The sequence below is a fragment of the Anolis sagrei genome, chromosome 1, assembly GCF_037176765.1.
Source record: "Anolis sagrei isolate rAnoSag1 chromosome 1, rAnoSag1.mat, whole genome shotgun sequence".
Classification (NCBI taxonomy): domain Eukaryota; kingdom Metazoa; phylum Chordata; class Lepidosauria; order Squamata; family Dactyloidae; genus Anolis; species Anolis sagrei.
The window spans coordinates 221884209-221909193 of record NC_090021.1 but is presented as its reverse complement, the minus strand read 5'-3'; the positions used below and the strand labels follow the sequence as shown (position 1 = coordinate 221909193).

At 39.7% G+C, this 24985-nt stretch overlaps 1 protein-coding gene across 1 annotated transcript in view; it reads left to right on the top strand.

The window, feature by feature from the left end:
• SLC15A2 (solute carrier family 15 member 2) overlaps positions 1-24985 on the top strand; it is a 99829-nt gene that overhangs the window by 8028 nt on the left and 66816 nt on the right. Inside the window, exons 2-5 of the mRNA XM_060774642.2 lie at positions 89-176; positions 840-981; positions 6053-6145; positions 11009-11108. Of these exons, the coding sequence (XP_060630625.2) occupies positions 89-176; positions 840-981; positions 6053-6145; positions 11009-11108 (423 nt within the window). The remainder of the gene's footprint in view (positions 1-88; positions 177-839; positions 982-6052; positions 6146-11008; positions 11109-24985) is intronic.

Here is a 24985-nt window from a genome sequence, read left to right as displayed (position 1 = left end):
GCGTTCCTCTTAATGCCAATTGTACACTTGATCTGAGAATGCCTTTTTTAAAAATGTGACATCGCTTCTTTCTGCTTTCCTTCTTTAGAAAGTATGTGGCACCAATTACCCCCTCAGCATCGCCTTCATTGTGGTGAATGAATTTTGTGAACGCTTCTCCTACTATGGCATGAAAGGTGCGCTTGTATCTTTTAACATTTGTCTTCAATTTTTCTACAAATATTTGATCCTCTTTATAATGGGCTTTGCCTTTTAAAAGGTTGAGGGCAGCATGACTGGAAGAGGAATTAACTGGAGGAATTACTTAAAATGACTCCATGTCTAACCCTTTGCCTTCAGATCTTGAATCATGGTCTTAAATGACTTATGTGTCTTTGATACAAATATGTTAATGTGGTAGAGGGAAGGCTTGTAAACATGGTGCTTAAATTCACACTTTCCTTTCCCTTTGAGAAGAGCAATATATGCAGTACTGGAACACTTCCAGCAGTCCATGGTGAATGTTTGGAAAAATGAGGAAGAAATGTGACTAAGGAAGACAGGATTGATGCTCTGGTACCATAGGTTGCCGTTCTCCCACCCCCATGTTCAAGCTGTATGCTATTTATCATAATAACCCAAAATCCCAAAAGTTGAAATCATTCACCACTACATTTTCAAGCCAAGTGAAAGCAGAGTCTCATTTATTTCTGTTGTGCTGACAGTAAAAGGCCAAACCCTCTCTCAGGTGGTAAACTATTCACAACCTCCCACCAACTATTGTCAAACAATGTGATTTGATCTCACCTCCTATGGATGAAACCCATTATCTCATTTTTCTTGTGTTTTCCCCCCCTTAGCTGTCCTGACTTTGTACTTTCTCTACTTCCTCCATTGGGATGAGAATACTTCCACTTCAGTCTACCATGCCTTCTCAAGTTTGTGTTACTTTACACCGGTCCTTGGAGCATACATGGCTGACTCTTGGCTGGGAAAATACAAGTAAGAATAAAATAAATTATTTCAAGCAGATGGACTTTGGCTCCCCCCACCATTTTTCTTATTAATTATTATTATTAAATTATTTATTATTAATATTTTTCTTATTAATATTTTTTATTATTTTTTCTTATTAATTATTTTTTGTATTTATTTGTTTATTTACTTATTTGCTTTATTATTTGTATCCCATTTTATTGAAAATCTCTGGGCAGCTTATGCGTCTTGGAAACCAAAGCTGTATGTTGTCCTCAGGGGGCATGAAGGAGGCTGTGTTGGTGAAATGTGTGATCTTATTGGGTTTTGTGAATGAGATTGGGGCATGGGAGATGGTAAACCTACTTATATTCACTCTCCCTCTCCTGTAGACCCCATGCAATAATGAAAAATGTATTTAAGTGGATTGGAGAACTGTAGGCCCCATATTATTTGTGTGTGTGTGTTTCAGCATCCAATTATAAATAAAAAAAAGGTAAAGGTTTCCCTTTGATATTAAATCTAGTCATGTCTGCCTCTGGGGGGTAGTGCTCATCTCCATTTCTAAGCCAAAGAGCTGGCTTAGTCCATAGACACCTCCAAGGTCATGTGGCCGGCATGACTGCATGGAGCACCGTTACCTTCCTGCCAAAGCAGTACCTATTGATCTACTCCCATTTGCATGTTTTACAACTGCTATGTTGGCAGAAGCTGGGGCTAACAGCAGGAGCTCACCCTGCTCCCCGAATTTGAACCGCTGACCTTTCGGTCAGCAAGTTCAGCATATCTGCAGTTTAACCCATTGCACCACCAGGGGCTCCCTAATTACAGATATATTTGTAAATAATCTTTAACCATCTGTTGAAGTGTTGCCAATATTATGTGCTAGTGATGAAGTGAAATCTAGTTTTCCAGCCAGGATAAAATATGTTCTGTACATATTCAAATCTCAACCATTTCAGTGCTGTAGGAGAAATAGGTGTTTCATTTTAAAAATTAGATACTCTCTAGAGGTTACAAGATGTTAATATGAGAAAAGCAATAAGGGACAAACCAAAAATTAGTGTCAAATTATGGAATTGCTGGGTGGTAATTGCCTCATGTATTTTGACAATGTCTTCAATGTTAACTACAAATATCAATGGATATGTAATAAACCTATTATTACAATTATGATAATGCATCTTAAAAGGATAAATAGTGCTTAGGAAATAACATTGAAGCAAAATGGAAATAAAACAAGCGAGCGTCAGTGTTGTGTTACAATAGGTGTCTCAATGAAACTCTAGGACTTTTTGATGAGAAAGAATGAAGACATCATATTTTGATCTGAATAAATGAAGATGCCATCAAGTTCCCTGTTCCCTTTAAGTTTAGGAGCAATCCCTAGAGTAGCAGAGGGTTGAATATTATTTAAAAAACCCAATGTAAAATGAAATATTTTGAAGAGTGGTTGAGTTTACAAAATGCATGCTCCAGGTGCCAATGTCTGATTTATTAGTTTAGAGCAATACATCTGCCTCCATTTGGGGGCTGTCCAACTGCTGGAGTCCTATTCCACATTCAAACTACTACACTGTTAGCGCTTTTTTTTTTTTTTGATAATGTGGCAATGAGTTCCTGAAGATCAAAATCATCACTATATCACATAAAAACAGTTTTGGCTTCCACATTGGTGGTGAATCTGTTCTGAGTTTTAGTTTGAACTTTAGAGAATTTACCAGGATAACTCCCCAAACAGCTTCAGGATCTTGGATAGTCCCTTGGGATTTCTGCTTTTGTTTGTCCCTACTATCCAAGTGAGAAGAAGCTGAAATATTTGGGGGTATACATCCCCAAAAATACAAATAACCTAACACAATTAAATTATAATCAATGGAAAAAAGTTAATAAACAAATTTACCACTGGGAAAATCAAAATTGGGGTATATCAAACACAATTAAGATTGTTAAGATGATGGTTTTACCAAATTTTTTATTTTTGTTTCAAGTATTACCATATAGTATCCCTAACAAAATAATTAAACACACCAGTGATGTGTGCTGCTCTGAGACGCATTGCTATATTACTACACACACACACACACACATGTCATCAATGACTTTTCAATAACTTTGAAGCATAGGTTCTTTTTATTGCAATTTCCAGTGTGAGAGCATATATCAGATTGCAGAAAAACATTTAGACAAAGAATGACATTGGACATACAGACATACGGATTCTATGCAACTACATTGGTTTTACAATCACATGGCTAACAAACAAACATAGGGGAATTACAGTTTTACTCAACATTCACACCACATGTACACGCATTCATCCTCAGGCATTCAAATATTACCATATCATTTTCTCCTTCCTTGGAGAAGCACCTGTTAGGCCAGACCCTGCTTTCCTGCAGCCCGTCAATGCATAGTTCCATAACGCCAAAACTTCAAAACGCTGAAATGCCAAAACTTCTTTCCCTAAGAACAATGCCAAGGACCAGATCTCTATTTTCCATACAGTAGAACCTGACTCCCTGCACAAACTCTAAGACTCCAAAAGCACAGTTCTTCCTCTTCCCTTGAGAAAGAAGGCCAAAGTGACCAGACTGCTCCCGTGCAAATCTGCCACACTCCATAGGTACACTATCTCTCTCCTTCCCATGGAGCAGAGCATAGCGGGTGGAACAGACTCCTCAGGTCTGCCACACTTTGAGCATTATTAGTCTGAGTCTTTTATAGGAATATTCCGCTGATGTAGTCCCAAAGTTGTAAATGAATGATAGATATCTTCCACCCTGGTTTCCTGGCCAGATGTTGATTCTTCTTGATTGGTGTTGACAAACACAAGGCTGGTGTTGACTTCCTTCTTAATATAAGGAATGTTGCAAACATTTCTGTTATCACTGTCCCAGTTCTTATCAGAGTTTACTTTTCATTTCTCATTAGCAACTTTTAATTATAGTCCAGCAAGCAGGTAGTTAGTCATTGCAGGCCTGGGTCTTTTACTGGTGTTTCCAAAATTATTAGCTCCATACATCCTTCCATTCTTCCATTCATTCCCACACATCATATTAAATCCACATTTATAAAATCTGCACATTAATTTTTTTGTGACACATACATAAAGAAGGGCACGAAGAATGTTTAGGCACCTTGAATCCCGCCACGTCATCAGACTGTCAGCGGACAGCAGCAACAACACTCCGCTTTGGAGAGGGGTGTGGGGAATCCAGTGCCCCATGCCCCGCATCACCCAGATCCATGGGATGGCAATCACATGAAAGGAAGCATAGATTTAATGGCAATACAGGAACTCTCCCGTGTTTCCCTGCTGGTGGCATGTGCTGACTCTGCCCTCCTTCACCCATGGAGCTGGCAAGGCATCATGTGATGGGAGCCAAGCAGCTCCATGGGTGACTTGGGCTAAAATCAGTGCATGCTGCTGATTTTAGCACAATGTGATGAGGCTGTCTTGGGGAGAAGGAAAGGTATAAATAAAGTAATTGATTGCTTCATTCTTTTAGATATTAAAGGTATAAATAAAGTAATTGATTGCTTCATTCTTTTAGATGCCCAGACAGGCCCGTAGCCAGGATTTTGATTCGGGGGGTGGGGGGGCTGAGTTTGTTTGGGGGGGGGGGTGAGTCTGAGTGAAAGAGGGTTTACCCTAGCAAACCTTTTGTATCATTACCCCAATACCCCTATGCATATGGGATATATTGAGTATGGTGATCAGATCATGATATGAATAAGCATAACAGTTTAAATAATGCACCAGTAAGGCCTTTTAGCGAACCACCATGAGAATTTTGGGGGGGGGCTGAAGCCCCCCAAGCCCCCCAAGCCCCCCCCCCCCGGCTACATGCCTGTGCCCAGAAGCCCTAGCCAGCATAAACAATGGTGGTAAGGAAGTAGGATAATTGTAGTATAAATGATCAAGAAAGCCAAACATTCCAACATTAATGGTTAAGGAGGAGGAGTGTTCCCAGGTTTTCAAAAGAGTGATAAGGGACAATTGACATTCCTGACACACAGCATTGGTAATTAGGAAGTAGTTGTTAACAAATTTGTGCTTTACATCAACACCACTTGAAAATATCGGCTTACTTAGCCATGTTTTTTTAAATAATAAAAAAAAATTATTTGTAGACCCCTCTATCTCCCCGAAGGGACTCAGGGCAGTTTCCAAAATCAACATATTGTACATATTCTTAAATTACATGTCTGTCTTTATGAAGAGACAATGCTTCAACTTTTTAGCATCTTCTGTACGCTATAGAGAAGAAAAAGTTTTCAACCCTTAATTAGAGGACAACCCTTAGAATAAGAAACACCTGGCAACTCTAAAGAGGACCCATCAACACACAACTTAAATTAATGTGGGTAACGTCAGCAGCCCTCTCATTTCTAGTCTATGTGGTTTGTTTAAAGCTTTTGGTGGTTTAAGGGTTTTATTGTGCATTGTACACATACTTGGTTTGAACTTACTTTAATTTGGTACATAGTGTGATATGCTTTCAGATCCTGTTATCTTTGACAGTTTCATATTTCAATTCATTTTAATTTGTTTAAACTAGTGTTATTGTATGCAGCCCAGAGAAGGATATGAATATTTTTACAAGAATAGTTTGGCAGACAGCCTCATTGAAATGTGTGCAGCCCATCTCCGCAGTTCCACTTTCCTCACACATCATTGTTTTCAGTGAGTTTTAAGATCACTGACATTTCTCTGGATTTCATGCACACATGTTAATAACAACCAAGCCCTGCTCCTACATATTGCTCAAGATTTGTGCTTTCTGTTAGGAGAGATCTGGGTGACCCATGGAGTCACTACAAGAGGAATGAAATACAACCTGCTGCAGCTGGAATCGCTGCGTACATCGGCATAGACTCAGCCATAGTTTTTCTCCAACACTTTGAAGAATGATGAGGAAACAGAAGTTACAGTTCTGGTGGAAAGCCAGATAACAAAAACCAAAAAAACAAAAAACATGCTTGCCCCTTTCCCTATCAGGAAATGCAGACACACATTCTGTTTTCAGATTATAAATCATGACACTGCCATTGGCTGATAGTGTTTTCCCACTTTTTCTCTCTTCTGCCACAGAACAATCATTTATCTCTCCATTGTTTACGTTATTGGGCACTTGATCAAGTCAGTCGGGGCAATACCGAATTTGGGAAACCAGGTTGTTCATGTGTAAGTAATGAAGAAATGAGCCTGCTGTGTTTTGATAACGTTATTATTAATTAACTTGTATTAATGTGTGTATTTCTCAGATGCACCTTGCAAGAAGCATTATGTAGCTCCCTGTCAGGCCTTTTGTTCTATTGGCACAATGGTGTTTTATTCCAACTTTGTCTGGACACTGCAGTCTTTAAAGCTGCCAGGGAGCTATGATAGAAAGCCCACCAGCCTTCAATCAGTCTCTCAAAATGCAATGCGTTAAACCTCATTCCATCATAGCCTCCATTCAGAGGCAGCCATGGCGCTGGCTGGACCAATCTCATATAATGCAATGAGAAGCAGGCAAATCTCTCCCCAGGCCCACTTATATTGCCGTCCAAACCCATGGAGAGCAGGCATAAATGGCTGATTTGGTTTTGCCCAAAAAAGCAAGGTTCAAGCGCCACTCCTCCAAATCCCTGAAATAAAAGGTATATATTGTCGAAGGCTTTCATGGCCGGAATCACTGGGTTGTTGTAGGTTTTTTGGGCTTTATGGCCATGTTCTAGAAGCATTCTCTCCTGATGTTTCACCTGCATCTATGGCAGGCATCCTCAGAGGTTGTGAGGTCTTCACAACCTCTGAGGATGCCCGCCTCACAACCTCTGAGAATGCCTGCCATAGATGCAGGCAAAACATCAGAAAAGAATGCTTCTAGAACATGGCCATACAGCCCAAAAAACCTACAACAACCCAAAAGGTATATACTTGCATGCATACCCTTGTTCAGTCTGAAACATTGCATCATAGCATCAGAATTGACTGTATTGAATTTCTTCTCTCCACCATGTCATGTAGTACAGCAATGAATGACTTGTTGGATTCCACTCCCCATCATTCCTAATCATGCTAATGAAAAATTAGAGGTGATGGAGCTTTCTATCCAAAAATATCCAGAGAACCGTAGAAATCCCATCCTGATGTAGTGCAATGTATTGAATGTATGTATGGATGTATATACACCAGATGATCTTCCCAAAATAGCCTCTCAGACCCAAGTCATTGGTTTCTGCCACTCACTTTGCTCCCTTTCCCCTCAAGATCCCTCCCTGAATCAAGTGCATGGGACTTAAAGTGACCCTTTTAAGGATCAGTAGATGTGTTCTTCAATTGGATCACTGTCAAAACTTAACTGGAAGAGCCAGGCACAGTTGCAAAAAAGAATAAACAAGTAGACATTTATTTACTACATTTCTTCAGTTCTAACTTGCACATTACAATTTATACAAATAGCTCTAAAAATAGGGTGTGCCTTAAAATTGCAGGTTTATCTTATGTATTTTTATTGGTTGTGGTGGTACTAAAATTAGGGTGCATCTTAAAATCAGTGGTGTCTTACAATTGAACAAATATGGTATAGATATATTTTACAATTAGATCAAACATTCACCCTTTAATTACTGAATCATTCATAGCATCGTCAAATCCTATTCAAATTCCAACTGGTTGACTGTCCAAGAGCGATTACAGCTTTTCTCTATCTGCTTTCTATCAGAGACAAACCCCAGTTTTGTATCCTTTCTACCCCTTAGGCCAGGGGTCCTCAAACTATGGCCCGAGGGCCAAATACGGCCCTCCAAGGTCATTTACCTCGCCCTCGCTCAGGGTCAACCTAAGTCGACAACAACAGCCCTATCTCATCAGCCAAAAGCAGGTCCACACTTCCCATTGAAATACTAATAAGTTTATATTTGTTAACATTGTTCTTCATTTTAATTATTGTATTGTTTTTAAGTGTCTTTTGCATTACAAATAAGATATGTGCAGTGTGCATAGGAATTCATTTTTTTTTCAAATTGTAATCCTGCCCTCCAACAGTTTGAGGGACTGTGACCTGGCCCTCTGTTTAAAAAGTTTGAGGACCCCTGCCTTAGGCTCATCTTCACAGCATTCCCTGAGCTGTGATTGCCTGACCCCAACCCAGCCTGCCCAGTTCTTCCAAGTAGCATTTGCCACATTGACAAAGAAACTTGTTGGGAGATAGCTCAACAACTACAGTGAGCTCTAGGGCCCTTTCACAGTACATAGTTATACTACTATAATTCCACATTAACATTCATGGCTGCATCCTTTGGGATTCTGAGAGCTGTAGCTTTGTCAGAGGCACCAGAGTTGCTCTCTGGTTGAGAACTCTAAATCCAAATCCCAGTAATCCATTGGATTGGAACTGGGGCAGTAAATGTAGAATCGTGGCACTATAATTGTGTAGTGTGAAAGAACCTGTACTGAACAACACAGATGGGAGGTAGGGCTGCTGATCTGTGTGGTGGACTCAACACATAGGCCAATTCATTGATACTTTGAAGGTTTGTCAGTAGGTTAGGACAGTAATACTGTGATTCATTTGTTGCAGTAATGTCTTACTTACACTGTGGGAAGAAAACCATTCTGTCCAGATTGATTAAATTTCAATGTTTTCCATCTCTCCTTAAGTCTTTTAGTGTTGATCCTCAGTAACTTATTTGTTCCAGAGGATCTCATTAAGATATATGCCAGAGACACAGCAGTCTCATTCTTTTATTGTGCTCTTGCTACACGATACAAGATCAGACAAAACATACCTTGCCCCAGAGATCTCTATATTTCTGATGCTCACAATTTGTTTCAGTCTAGAAGAATGTACATGGAGCTATGCATACATTTAAAAAAATGTGTACAGCTTCAATGGGTATATTTGAAAGCTCCACACAGTCATGTTGGCACAACAGAGAACATGTATTAACCTGTCTTTAAAATTAGTATAATGTGTATAAACAGGGAAGGGTTTTTAATGTACAAAAAAGGACACAAATTTCCATGATAGAAGAAAAAGATCATAATTTGTTAGTCAGCAGGGAACTAGGGCAGAATGAAGATGCTATTTTTTTTTTGGTCGTGTCAGAAGATGCTCCTGTTGTGAGAGAATTGGCCGTCTGCAAGGACGTTGCCCAGGGGATGCCCGGATGATTTGATGTTTTTATCATCCTTGTGGGAGGCTTCTCTCATGTCCCCACATGAGGAGCTGGAGCTGATAGAGGGAGCTCATCCGCCTCTCCCGGATTCGAACCTGCGACCTGTCGGTCTTCAATCCTGCCAGCACAGTGCTTTAACCCACTGCACCACCGGGGGCTCCAAGATGCTATTGAGATTCTTAGTAATGCTGGCAGATCTTCCCGCTCCTTAGTCAACCATAGCAATACCATACAACACTCTATAACACAATGACTTTCAGGAGTGCTCCCAAAGCCTGTATCCTAGGGCCTTCCACACAGCCATATAACCCACAATATCAAGCCAGAAAAATTCACAATGTCTGCTTTGAACTGAGTTATCTGAGTCCACACTGTCATATATCCCAGTTCAAAGCAGAGAATGTGGAATTTTATTCAGCTGTGTGGATTTTTTTTAAAAAAAATCCACTCTCTATATTATTGTAATTAACCAATGAAACCACTGTGACTCAACTAAAATTGAATTTTATGCAGTGATGCTGGATATCACATTGTTTCATTTACCATTGCCCTGCCCTGTGAATTTTTAGTATTGGGCGGTTTCTAGGTGTAATAAATAAACAAGCCAAAATAATAAAAGTAAATATAAAGTAGCAACTGCATGAATCCAAATTCCATTTAGGAGACAACCCCAGTTAATCACTTTGAACAGCTCAGCTCTCAAAAGCTTGCCTAAATAAATAAGATCTGCAAAGCTACCTAAATCTCATTAAAGAAACACATAAGCAGCCTTCCTTTGGCAGCATACTGCAAATTCTCATTCCAGAATGCATAATGGGATTTTTCTGGATATCTGGATCATGCTTGAGGCCCCATTCATCCTTGATGCAGTGTCAACTTCCTGGTGGCAAAGCACCCTGAAGTAGCATACTCTACACGCCTGCAGTGGCGACATGCATATCAGCACCCATTATATAAGGGCATTTTTGGATGGCTGATTTCTTGCTTGTCCCATTACACACACATTCTTTTTCATGTGCCCCCACCAGTAGCTAGTAAGAACATGACAGGGTTTACCTGGTGATGTTATAGTGGACTGAGAACCAACCTGTTCAGCCAATGATTGCATAGCAAGAAAAAGGCCTTATTCCCCTTTCTGGATTATAGCTAAGCAGCCGCCACTTCCCCTCCAAGGTTGATTGGCTTTCCCTGCAGATCTGTCATTGGAGCAGGAGGGGTGCCAGGCTCTGACATGAGTCATTACAGTATCACCCAATCAGTAAGGAAAGGAAAGAGTGAATTTGTTAATGGCCACAGTGATGTCAGGGGCAGACTCAAATAGTAGTGGGTAGTGCTTGGGAAGAGAGTGGGTGCCTCTGGAAATTCTGGTGAATCAGGATGATAGCAGTGCCTACAAAACTGCAGAAAAGCTGTAGAGATTTGCACTTTTCCAAAATACACCCCATCAATTGATTTTTCTAACATGGTGGATTGATTCCCGTCCACCCACTAGCAAACTTTAGACTTTCTGGTGAACTCTTTTGTGAGGAATCATTGAAATCCAGACTTTCCTAGGCTGCTTTGTCCCACTTACTGGAGCCTTAGCTGCCTTGACCAACAATCTGAGATTCTGGGAATTGATGTCTAAAACACTTGGAAGAACAGAATTTGGGAAACACTGCCAAAGGAGACATGCAAAATGGTCTCAAGTGAGCAATATTATTTGCCTCCTGCAGCAGCCTTGTGTTTTCTTGCAATAAGAATGTGGTTATCATAGAATGATTATCAAGCCTGATTTGACTTCATGACAAATATGCTTCAGGTTATTCTGGTGTGCAATTAAAGGGGCTTTGATTGTTCCCTTCCAACCTTTCTCTGGTGCTGAGGTTTTCATCCCTGTTTCAAGGGTTCTCTCAATGACGGGCCTGACCCTGATTGCTCTTGGAACAGGCGGTATCAAACCCTGTGTGGCAGCATTCGGTGGAGACCAATTTGAAGAGGAGCATGTAAGATTTTTGTGTTTTTTACTGTTCTCTGTATCACTTCTTAATACCTTTATTCTCATGTTTTTCTCTGTTGTTAAATCTCCAGTCTAACTCAGTTACACGAGGCTGTTCTGTGTGCTCATCTGTGATAGAGAAGGACCAGCAACACAGTCATTATATAAGGAATGGTAATAATGTAGTCCTTCAGATGTGGCCGCACTGCAACTTAGATCAGCCTCAACGGTGAGACATCAGAGGAGTCACAGTCTAATCACAGCTGGAGGGGCAATGTCAGATTATTTCAGACAGAGGCCAGGCCAGACCAGTGTGTCCTCATTGAAGAACGTGTTTTTTTTTAATTAAGGGACAATCTAGAATGAGAGTCTACTTCAAACTGGGCACAGTACCAGCAATGCTGCAATTAAAGTTTATATCACATATCTTTCTCTCTGCCACTTTGATCCTTTTTACAATAAAATATATTCTGTTAAAAACAGTCTTCAAAGTCAATTGGTTTCTGGACAACTTGACCCTACTAATTACCTGGCTGTCTTTTGGTATCTCTCTCTCTCTTGTTGGTTTATTTATTTATTTATTTTACACTATTTATAGCCCACCTTTCTCAGCCATACGGCGACTCAAGGCAGGTTACAGGCTGGCACAATTCAATGCCATACATTCACAAAAGAGCAATTAGAGCAATTAAAAGCAATCAACATAATAATATTAAAACATATATAAAGCCAATAAAACATGTAATCTCCGGTGTCATCCTGTTAAAATATTGTATTGTTCTTTCATATTTTTGCACTACAAATATATATATATATATTATGCACTAGTTGTTCTTGTTTTTTTCAAACTATAGTCCAGTCTCCTAACAGTCTGAGTGATCATGAATTTGAATTCAGTCCAGACTACCTGAAGAATCGTATTTTCCCATGCAAACTCACCCCTGCTAAGAATGTGAGGAGATACTCTTCATTTAGGGCCTCCTGGTGGTGCAGCAGGTTAAACCACTGAGCTTCTGAACTTACTGACCAAAAAGTTGGTGGTTCAAATCTGGGAACAGTGTGAGCTCCTGCTGTTAAGCCCTGTTTCTGCCAACCTATTTTTTCCATTCTTTAGTCTTCCTTGGCTGACATTGTAAATGATACTTCTCATGAACCAGGTCTTCTCTTCCAATTACAACCTTCAAGTCTTTCTTTCTTTCTTTCTTTCTTTCTTTCTTTCTTTCTTTCTTTGAAAAACTTTAGACATTAGGAAGAACTTCCTGATGATTAAGGGCTGTTCATCAGTGGAACATGCTGTCTCAAAATGTGGAGTCTTCTTTTCTGGAGATTTTCAAGTTGAAGCTGAATGGCCATCTATTAGGGTGCTTTGATTATGTCTTCTTATATGGCAGGGGGTTGGACTGGATGTCTGTTGTGGTCTCTTCCATGATTCTATGATTCGCTCCAGCGGGAAGGTATCACCACTCCATCCAATCATGTTGGCCACATGACCTAGGAGGCGTCTATGGATGATTCCGGCTCTTTGCCTTAGAAATGGAGATGAGCACCAACCCCCAGAGTCAGACACGACTAGACAGCAGATGAATGGGTTCATCTGCTGATGGATCAAGATGGATGGATGGATTTTCTTCATGTGGCTGTTCTATCTTGTCTGTAAAAGATATGAAAATGTGGAATGCTGTCTCCATAGATCGAGGAGACACCTATTCTGAATTTCTTCAATTTCCTTATGTTTTTATAAACTATGTGGAAACAAGCAAAGTCAGACCATTCTGAGGAACTATTGAAGCTGAAGGCTTTTGGTGCTTAAAACTATGCAGTGGGAAGCAATTCCTTCAAGGTAGGCAGTTAGACTTCTGGTACTATGTCAGGCTAATTTAGAAAGAGGCCGAACCAATGTGTCTCCATTGAAGAATAGCTGCTTTAGCTGGAGATCCTGCATGGACTAGTGCAGGCTTGCACAACCTGGGCCTCCAATTTCAGAAGTTCTAGCCATCTTGTTCAATGGTCAGGAATTCTGGGAGCTGCAGTTAGTCCAAAATGCCCCTATCAATTTTATAATTCTATATGACTTGATAATTGCTTCAAGCTGGATTGTGCCAGCTTACTAGACATACTGCAATTAGGTTCTGTATCACAGACATGCATTCAACACACCTTGCCTATACAAAGGAAGGCTTTGGAAGCTACAAACTACATTAAGAAAATGTCTTTCCACACCTGGAGAACACAAGAAGCTGCTTGATGTTGTGTTACTGTTAATGTTTACTGCTTATTTTCTGTTATGAGTTTTATTTTTATTGTTTTGTATTACTTGTTGTTATTGTTTTTATTATTGATATGTTGTGGGTTCAGCCTCATGTAAGCCACACCAAGTCCCTTGGGGAGATGGTAGCAGGGTATAAATAAAGTTTTATTATTATTATTATACTAGGGCAGACTATCTATCTTGTGCACTATTGTTTGTGGTTAATGGAAGCTCCAATTTCTCAGGTGGATTAAGATCTTTCTGAAATTAACTTTGCCCAAGAAGAGAGTTATAATCCTTCTCTATGTCTCTTCTTGATAACAGTTGAAGCTTCACAGAGACTTAGGACCTCAAAGAAAAACACATTGCATTGTTTTTCAAGGACTCATAATTTATTGATGTGTCATAAAAGTGAGTATAGATGGAAGCATTATAAAATGTTAGTAGGCAATTTCCAAATGTTGTTGTTAATTGCTGGTAAGTCAACTTTGACGTATGGTGAATGTATGAATGAGAGACTTTCAAGTCACCGTGTCAACAGGTCTTTCAGATCCAGGTCCTGTGGCTTCCTTGATTGGTTCCATCCATCTGTAATGCAATCTTTCTTTATTTTTATTTTTTCCTCATACCTTGAGAAGCATTATTATCTTTTCTAGTGAATCATGTCTTCTCATTATACATCCAAAATATGGCATATTTTAATATGGCATGTTTCTAGGGAGAGTTCAGACTTGATTTGCTTGGAACCCATTTATTTATCTTTTTGGCCATTCATAGTTCCTGCAGAATGCTCCTCCAGCACCATCTTTCTAATGAGATGATTCTCTTCCTATCAGTTTTTTCCCATTGATCAGCTTTCATAACCATACACAACCAATAGAAATAAAATTAAATAGACAATCCAGACTTTAATATTGAATCTGGTGGGTGTGTGTATTAGGTTTTTTTTATTACCTCTAGCCAATAAAGCACAGTGCTATTCTGCTATGTCTGGAACTATAGCTGCTCAATAGCCAAAAGGTGGATCAACATTCCACAACTTGTATCTTGGGCTCACTAGACAGAGTCTTTTCCTCCCCATGCCCAAATCTTTCCTCTTGTCTTTATTGTATTTCTTGGAAAGGTAACAAATGCTTACAATTGTTTACACCTTCAATTTGAAAGGCTGCTTCAAGATATGCAACTTGTTTAGAAAGTGAGGTTTTTTTTTCATATTTTGTTGCTTTTTTACACAAACATTGTTTGCACATAAATATGAGAAGGGATAAGTTGCACAAAAAAAGTCATGTTTGACACCAAAAACATTTTTGTGCAAAAATATCCCCATTGTTTCTGTGCAAATACAACATTTCAGCAAAATCTCTGCATGTAAGAAAACCATCAAAATTATTGTAATTTTGTCCACTGGGGAAAAAAAACAACTGATTTTTTCTGTTCCTATATGTTCACATGAACTAAAGAAAGATTTACACCCCTGATGTTCATAGTTACATGGGGGCCTGTCCCTCCTATATATGGGAGAATGAGTTATAGCATAAAGACAGGTCTATGTCTCTGTGCCTCCTATATTACTGGCATCTTAAGGTTTTAGTACCTTTTTTCCTGTGGAACTTTTTATTTGAATTTAATCATGAAAACCAAGAAGATAGAAATATACAATAGAGTACCTTCAGGATATTGGAAACCCCTATCATGATGATAATACCTCTTTAATAATAAATGGGGTGTGGGCAATACTTTGGCTGTTGATTGGACATGGGATTGTATATCTCTGCCCTAAAGCATGTATTATCACCTTTGTCTGGAAAACAATATCTATGCATGCAAAAGAATAGAATGAAAATAAAGAGATAGTTTTGTTAACCTGAGAGCCAAAAAAAGATCCATCTCACCTAAATAATGTAATTGAGACTCTTTCCCACTGCGCTCCCACAAAATGAGAACTTTTTTTTGAGAAAGAGATAAATATTAATAGAGAAATTAGGAACCTCCTATCACTTATCATATAGAAGCAGCTCCTGATGGTTCTGCCATTCCCACAAGTGTACCATTTATGAATAATAATAATTAGTAATATTTCGCAATCAAGTTTTAATTAACTGCTAATTAGGATGTGATTGTAATAATGAGACCCACACAGCACATGCTTGCAAAATGATTTACAAATTCTCTCTTAATTAATCACTGTATTCTTGTCACCAGGGTAAAATATTACCTTCCTGGGTTAGGCAGGGTCCTGTGGTTTGCTAACAAGGATAATAGCTAACAAAGCAAAAGGACCTTTGAACCATTCAACCCAAAATTTCAAGCTCAGAATGAAATAAACAGCAGTAGATCTGTTCTTTTCTGCTAAAGCTCAGAATAATTTATCCTCAACCCAAGCAATGTTTTTAATGACTCATTCTCAAGTGATTGTGTAACAGCAGACATAACAGTCCATTCATATTTTCTGTCTTGTATCTTACGATATCATCTATTCATCAATCAATCAAATATGCCTCTGCTTTCTTGGAGAGTGATGTGTATGATTCAGATATAGTGTTTGTGTGAGTGTAAGTTTTCACATCAAAAAAAAATGCCAAGAGGGTTGGGCTAAGCTAAAGTCAAGATACTGCCTTCCCTAATCTGCTGCTCACCCAATATGTTGGTCTCCCATACCCATCATCCCCAGCCAACATGATAATAGAAATCCAACACATCTCTAGATTTCAGGAAGCAGGCTATTACAGAGACTAGAAACAAGAATTATGTTCAGCTCACTGAACAAAAATGAACTGGGATCTTTTATAGCTAGATTCCAGTTGTCTACTCTGAGTTGTTGTAGGTTTTTCGGGCTATATGGCCATGTTCTAGAAGCCTTCCTTCTTGATGTTTCACCTGCATCTATGGCAGCCATCCTCAGAGATTGCGAGGTGTGTTGGAAACTAGGAAAATTGGGTTTATATATCAGATATATGAACCAATTTTTCCTAATTTCCAACAGACCCCACAACCTCTGAGGATGCCTGCCATAGATGCAGGTGAAATGTCAGGAGAGAATGCTTCTAGAGCATGGCCATACAGCCCAGAAAACCTACAACAACCCAGTGATTCTGGTCATGAAAACCTTCAACAGTACATATCTACTCTGACCTTTTGCTATTGAGATCGCTTGGTGATGGGAGGTTATTCTCCTTGTAGCTCAGTTCTTAAACTAGAATTTAAGATAATGCTCTACCTAGGGTCCCAGATAGTTCCCAGACCCATTTGGGGCTAATTTTTTGTGTGTTCTGTGCCACGTTTTGTCTCTTTGTTTGTCAGGTGAAGCAGATAAAGATTCAATTTAACTTTAAATTATTGCTTCCACTTTAAATCCATAAATGCCTTACAACATTTACATTTGGGATATCCATTCTCTGGCAACACTTGAAGGGTTTTATGTAGACATGTGCTTAGGACATATTGTGTACATGCATAACTAATGAAAACAATGACCATTACATCTGAGAAGCATCATTCACTCAGCTGGTGTTCCAGACATGACAGTTTCTTCTCCTCTGTAACAGCTGTGTTTTGTAGAGCTGCCCTAACTTTGTGTAAAGTAAGAAAAGTTCACTGTGTGCACTGATGTGTAGCCACTGTAGTTGCCGTGTCAGCATACTGAAATAAGATGAGGCTTCACCCCTGCTTATAATGTTAAATCTATATGTTTATATGCTTTTGATTACCCTGAGCAAACAATGGAAGTGATGTGGAGTCATACTGAAAATATTTTCAGCCATATCCCGCTGTCTTCTTACTGCAGTTCAATTGTAAAGCAAGTTCCAACCCCCTTCCCAATTTGCACAAAAAATCACATTGAATATTATAGTTCTAGCTATGTGTAGTTCTATTTAAAGTTACCTGATTACCTTGAGTTGACAACATAAGAGCTTGAAATCATATCGAAAGTACTTGCAGCCCATCTTCCATTGTCTTCTATTAGCCTTTGCAGTTCAATAGAAGCATCCTAAAGAAGATTGCAATCCATCCCACATTTACTCAAAATGTTGGATGTTGTAGTTCTATTTTTTAAAATCTTGCCCCACAATTTGTGGCAGTCACTTTCCAATTCATTGGGACATGTTTTGAGACATCTACCACACATTCAGTCTGGGATAGTTTCCTTCCACACTTATAAGTATTATGTACTGTATTCTTGAGTCATGTTAACACTTCTGTGTCATTTCATGTCATACCCAGTCATACCATACCAACTTCCACAGCAAAATTATGTACATTTCCTTCCATTTTTTGCCCTCTTGGATGAAAAAATGCTTCTTCACTCAGTGCAAGTAGGGGACTGAAATTCTACCTCCTTTAGGACATAGGAGGAGGTCAATTATATTATGTCATTCCCAAGAAAAACTATTCACACATATTTAAGGCTGTAAGCATCAAGGTGCTGATCACCAGCAAACAAGGCGTCCTTGAGAATGACTATTCTTGACAAGCTCAAGATTTTCTCACTTCCCCTCATTAGATCAAAATTATTTAACCAAAAATAAGTACTTTGCTTCCATTTTACAGTAAAAATTTAGCATCAGAATCCTAAGCAAAAAAGCATTTACAATTGTTCATTCACTTTTTTGGGTTACAAACTAGTGGCTTTTGATATTATTTGAGCTTGTGTTGCCAGCCCTTGCTTTCCATAATTGCGGCTGCCATGTGAATGTTCAGGAGGTGAGTGTGATGCATGCTTCCGATTTGGCTGGTATCTCCCTTCCTTTGTCCAAGCAAAATGAGAGACTCTCAGCATGCAGGAATAGGACTAGTTGGACCCCTGTGCCACTTCACTTCCCCTGTGGATTTGGCCCGTCTTCCTCTTCTTGCGTGTCAAGAATGTCTTCTTCACCCAGAAAAAAAGAAAAAGGTATAGGAAGAGGAGCAGAACATGTGACATACAAGAAGGTGAAACAGATCCACATGGTAAGTGACATTGTGAGTGCACATGAAGCTGTTTCCTCCTTTTCTTCCTGTTTGCTACGCTTTTCTGTTTTGCCTGGTATTCCCCCTCCTATACCCAGGTGAACCAGGCACATGCAGCATGAAGGTTAGTCGAAAAGGAGCTCAGATCTAAATTGTAAGTGAAGTGATGTGTGGAGTCAGCTCCTTTTCCTCTTTCCCTTGGATCATGGTGGGCAGTCCACCATGCCAGGAACTGCAGCAGTGGCACCCCATCTTCCTGGTGATGTTCCTGGTTTTTCCACTTTCATAGGGAAGTTGTACTCATAACCTCCGCAAAGGTGGAGGGATGACTGTATGTATCCAAAATGCATGGAGGTCAGCACTGGGGCAGCAAGAACTCTATGGCGCCCTCCAGTAGTGGAGAATGGAGAGGAGTCTCCGGAGAAATGTAGTTTTTTGTGTTTGTGTGTCAGGAGCGACTTGAGAAACTGCAAGTTGCTTCTGGTATGAGAGAATTGGCCATCTGCAAGGATGTTGCCCAGGGGACACCTGGATGTTTTACCATCCTGTGGGAGTCTTTTCTCATGTCCTTGCATGGGAAGCAGGAGCTGACAGATGGGAGCTCCCTGGATTCGAACCACCAACCTTTCAGTCAGCAGTCCTTCTGGCACAAGGGTTTAACCCATTGCACCACCAGGGGTGGAATGTAGTTGGAGGGATCTAGTAAGGATGTGGCCAAAGTACTTCATCTTTGCCTCTAATATCCTTCTCTCCAGTGAGCAATCAGGCTTTCCTGGAGTGTGAACTGGTTGGATCTTCTCGCAGTCCAAGGAACTCTCAGAACTTTCCTCCAACACCACAGTTCAAAACATCTATCTTCCTTCGCACAGCCTTCCTTATGGTCCAGCTCTCACATCCATAGATTACTACGGGGAATTCCTGGCTGCAGTCTGCATCTGCAGTAATCTTTGCAATGTGTACATCCATTAAAAGGACAGAAACCTGCCCTATATTTTACCTGACAACTCTTCTTCATCTTATCCCCAGCACCTGGCACCAGAGATGGCTGCCTCATTCTGCCTAATAGCAAGATGAGCCTGCTTTAGGAATTGTTTGGCCTTTCACTTTTCTTGCAGAATAACAATTTATTTTACTAGTTACCAGTCCATAATATGCCCAGTGCAGTATTGCCCCAATACAGAAAGAGAGTTTGGTTGGAAGAAAGCCATGAAAAATCACACTCTCAAAAGCACAAGAATTATAGTTGACTGGTTTTTGTTCAACAAGCTACTTTGTGCTGTGTGAACCTCAGTCCAAATCAGTATCTTTAGACAACCTACATGTCAAGAATCCCAACTGATTTGATAATCCTCGAGTCTATTTTGGGACTAGGTGTCAGGTGGCTGGCAGTACATAATTGAAAACAGATAACACAGAACCAATATTAATTTCCACATGCCTGATATCAGTAAGCTTGCTCAGAGTCTCCAAAGGATCACTGCAGAAAAAGATCTAACAGACATTGCTCAGATCTGGACTTTTGGTTATTAGATACATAAATAGTCATTGGTGGTTTGAAATCCAAAAGGGTTTTCAATATCTGGTTGGATGGAGGCTGAGGCATGAAGGGAGGATGCTAGGGTTCTTGGTTACCCAAACTACATCACCCATAAACATGATGGGAGGAATCTGGGCAAGAAGATGAGATGGATGAACAGGTCTTTAAAAATGTAAAACAATGACACCAGTAATACTAAGAAGCTTTTTTTTTTTTTTTTTTTTTTGTCGTGTCAGGAGTGACTCCTGGTGTGAGAGAATTGGCCATCTGCAAGGACGTTGTCCAGGGGACGCCTGGATGATTTTATGTTTTTATCATCCTTGTGGGAGGCTTCTCTCATGTTCCCGTATGAGGAGCTGGAGCTGATAGAGGGAGCTCATCCGCCTCTCCCCGGATTCGAACCTGCGACCTGTCGGTTTTCAGTCCTACCGGCACAGGGGTTTAACCCACTGCGCCACCAGGGGCTCCAGAAGCTGGGAAATTGTGATTCAAAAACATTTCACAGACTATGTATTGTCGAAGGCTTTCATGGCTGGAATCAGTAGGTTCTTGTGGGTTTTTTCGGGCTATAGAACCATGTTCTAGAGGCATTTCTCCTGACGTTTCGCCTGCATCTATGGCAAGCATCCTCAGAGGTAGCGAGGTCTGTTGGAATTAGGACAATGGGTTTATATATATCTGTGGAATGGCTGGGGTGGGGCAAGGAGCTCTTCCCTGCTGCAGTTAGGTGTGAATGTTTAGCTGATCACCTTCATTAGCATTTGAAGGCCTGCCTGAGCCTGGGAAAATCTCTTGCTGGGAGGTGTTAATCTGTGCCTGGTTGTTTCCTCTCTGTTGTTTTGCTGTTATAATTTTAGAGTTTTTTAATACTGGTAGCCAGATTTTGTTCATTTTCATGGTCTCTTCCTTTCTGTTGAAATTGTCCACATGCTTGTGGATTTCAATGGCTTCTCTGTGTAGTCTGACATGGTGGTTGTTGGTGTGGTCCAGCATTTCTGTGTTCTCAAATAATATGCTGTGTCCACCTGGTTCATCAGGTGCTCTGCTATGGCTGACTTCTCTGGTTGAAGTAGTCTGCAGTGCCTTTCATGTTCCTTGATGCGTGTCTGGGCGCTGCGTTTGGTGGTCCCTATGTAGACTTGTCCACAGCTGCATGGTATACGGTAGACTCCTGCAGAGGTGAGAGGATCCCTCTTGTCCTTTGCTGAACGTAGCATTTGTTGGATTTTCGTGGTGGGTTTGTAGACTGTTTGTAGACAGACTGTTCTGTTCTATATATTGCTCTTACTCCCTCTAAACCAGGATGCTGCCTGAACAAAATAACATTTGGTATATTTGGTGTGAGCACCAGACTTTCTGAACATACTAATTATGGCCCATATCCCTGGCAGCACTTAATTCCCTGAATGACAGGGTAAGCATGTGCTTTAACCACAAACTATGCCTAAGCCACTGTTCTTTCTTGAGATTATTATAGCCGTCTAACATAAAATTATGACTGTTTTAATGTATATGTTTATTTTACTATATATGTATGTTTACATGGCATTGAATTGTTGCCTATATATGTAAGCCATATTGAGTCCCCTACAGGATTAAGGAAGGCATTCTTTAAGCAAGACATCCATTAGATGACACCTTATTCCTCAAACTGGCACCATTAGTGTTCTGGTTGATCTTTCTTCCACATTTGGATCGAGGCTGTCTTTGTCTTCAAGGAGCACATGGAAAGATTAAGAGTTCAGGTCTACTGATAGACAAGCACCAAGATGTTGCAAAATTCATGGCACCAAATGGGATCAGTCAAGTCTTCCACAGCCACTCAGAGAGACACTCCCTCCCTTAATAGGACAAACCAGCATTACCACCTCTGCCCTGCCATTTTTCCTTTTGTTCCTCTGACTGATATTCAATATTTAGTCCTCATTGGTCTGTTTTTGAAAGAGAAGATTTATTGCCTCCTTATATGTTTCTTTTTCTGATTTTCTTTTTATAGAGGGGAGAAGTCATTCTGAAACATTGAGATTCCACTGATCTTGCGAGGAATCAGTGGCCCCATTTGGGCTCCTTTCCATAAAGACCACCTCAGTTTGCAGATGGAGAGATTCTTAATTACAATAATTATGACATTATTATAATTAAATGTATTTTTATTTTTAGTTTAGGCAATGGAGATGCCTATCTATCATTTATCTATTTATTTATCCATCTACCCACCCTTATTTCTATATCTACTTATTTATTTTACCGCATCTCCTTTCCCCCAGATATGTGATTTGAAATGGGCTAAACAGAGAATGCAGTTGATTTTAGTACAGAGCTTAGGAAAGTAATTATTTTGGACTGTTTGTACATGCCTTCAAGGCTGCCTAGAACTTTGCTTCTATATTACAGCTGTTTGTGGCTTTTCTACACAATTATGTAGCGTTTCCAAACCCAAAACCAAACTGATTTCTCCAGCTCTGCTTCTATGTTACAGCTTTTTATGAGATTTCTACACAATTATATGGCTTCAAACTATGCTTCCCACACACATCTTGATATTGGTATATGGTGTTGATATATAATGGTGTTGAGCATGTTATGAACTGAGGGGAGGGGAAAGAGAGAGAATGGGGATATGGGATTGAAGGTGCAACTTATCTACTATTTTTAAAGCACTACTAACATTTTCTTAGCATGATTTCTGGACTTTTTTAAAATTATGTATATGTAGTTCTAAAGATGAGTTGATCTTGGTGACTGAAAAAGGTGGAAATCAAAGCATTTTGCTCTTGAGATAGCATATACGCTAATTGTTTGAGAATGGGAGAATGCTATGTGTTAAGATAAAAGCTTTGCCACCCAGAGGGTGCTCAGCAATGCTTCCTCTTCATCCTGGGAAGAAGTGACAAGTAGAGTGCTGCAGGGTGCTGTCCTGGGCCCGGTCCTGTTCAACATGTTTATCAATGACTTAGATGAAGGGTTAAAAGGTATGATCATCAAGTTTGCAGATGACAACAAATTAGGAGGGATAGCCAATAATCCAGAAGACAGGAGCAGAACTCAAAATGATCGTAACAGATTAGAGAGATGATTGGTCAAAACTAACAAAGGGGACAACAGTGACAAATGCAAGACACTCCACTTAGGCAGAAAAAATGAAATGCAATGATAAAGAATGGGGGATGATGCCTGGCTCGACATCAGTACCTGTGAAAAATATTTTGGAGTTCTTGTGGACAACAAGTTAAACATGAACCAGCAATGTGATGTGGCAGCTAAAAAAACCAATGGGATTTTGGCCTGCATAAATAGGAATATAGCATCTAGATCCAGGGAAGCCATGCTACCCCTCTATTCTGCCTTGGTCAGACCACACCTGGAATATTGTGTCCAGTTCTGGGCACCACAGTTTAAGGGAAATGTTGACAAGCTGGAAGGTGTCCAGAGAAGGGCAACTAAAATGATCAAGGGTTTGGAGAACAAGTCATATGAAGCAGCTTAAAGCGATGGGCATGTTTAGCCTGCGGAAGAGAAGGCTGAGAGGAGACATGATGACCATGTATAAATATGTGAGAGGAAGTTATAGGGAGGAGGGAGCAAGCTTGTTTTCTGCTGACCTGAAGACTAGGACAGGGAACAATGGCTTCAAACTACAGGAAAAGAGATTCAATCTGAACATTAGGAAGAACTTCCTAACTGTGAGAGCTGTTCAGCAGTGGAACTCTTTGCCTTGGAGTGTGGTGGAGTCTCCTTCTTTCAAGGCTTTTAAGCAAAGGCTGGATGGCCATCTGTCGGGGGTGCTTTGAATGCAATTTTCCTATTTCTTGGCAGTGTGTTGGACTGGATGGCCCACAAGGTCTCTTCCAACTCTATGATTCTATGATTCAGGGAGCGAATCCTGCATCCTCTCAGGGAAATGGATGGGCCTTGGATCCAAGTGCTACCATCCTCACAACTTTCCATGGAGATAAACAAGATATTTTAAGATCTGCTGTTGTATCTATGAATATTACTGACAAAATACTCCTATTTCACTAGGAGATATAAATGGATTATGTAGCACCTTTAAGGCTAACTGAAAGTAATTAGTGATTACTAATATATTTCTTATTTTTTTTAAAAAAAAAACCTTTAGTTTCCCATTTCTCAAAAACAACTGCAAGTGATGTTCCTTCTCTACCATTTAATCCATATCCATATACCTACCAAATTAATTTAAACATTATTGTTATTCCAGCAAAGAAGTGACATTAGTTTTTGTCAAGTTATTGCCACAAATTAATTTATTTTAGTTATTTGGGAAAGGGTCTAAAAACAATTTATTATTTATTTAGAAGTAATTAATAACTTTAAATTTTGATTAATGAACATGCGGGACACAAATGAATACCATCACCAACCTCTCTGGCCTGTTGCTTTCCAACCTAGATATCAGCAGAACATATAACCCACATCCGCCCGAAATGCCCAAAATCAGGGTAGTTCTTAGAATTTCCTGCATCATGACCCCTGTTTCCAGCTTCCTTAAAATGTGAGGTTTTTTCCCCTTCCAACACTCTTTTCAATATTAAGCAACCTTTACTTACCATAAGCTAATGGGAGACAATTGATTTCTGTATGGATTCACTGGTGCGTGTGCAACTTGATGGTGTCATATTGATTTCCTTTCAAATTGCTCCTTCTATATGATTTTTCATTGTTAGTTTATAGATATGATAGTTTCATTTAATCCTTCATGGTTATGATATCCATAAGGTTAACTGTCCACAGGTCCTCTTCAAGAATTATATATTGCCTGCTAGTACATCTCCGTAATCTTTCATTTTAAAGTGTGCCTCCTCCAGAGTTCTTATTGATCTGTAATGAAAATCTTTAATAAATGTAAAGTTATTAAGAAATACTATAGTACTCCATGACTCCTTGTAGATAATCAAAAGCTAGGGATGCTTAAATCCCATTATATACAATGGTGTAGTCAAATGGTGTCCTTTGTAAAAAAAAATGGCAATATTAAGATTTGGGGATATTATGGGATGGGGCAGTATTTTTAAACCATGAATGGCTAAATCAATGGATGCAGAATCTGTTGATATGGAGTGCCAGCTATATGTATTATTTAATATATTATTAAATTTAGCATTGGTACACTGCTACTGTAATAACTACT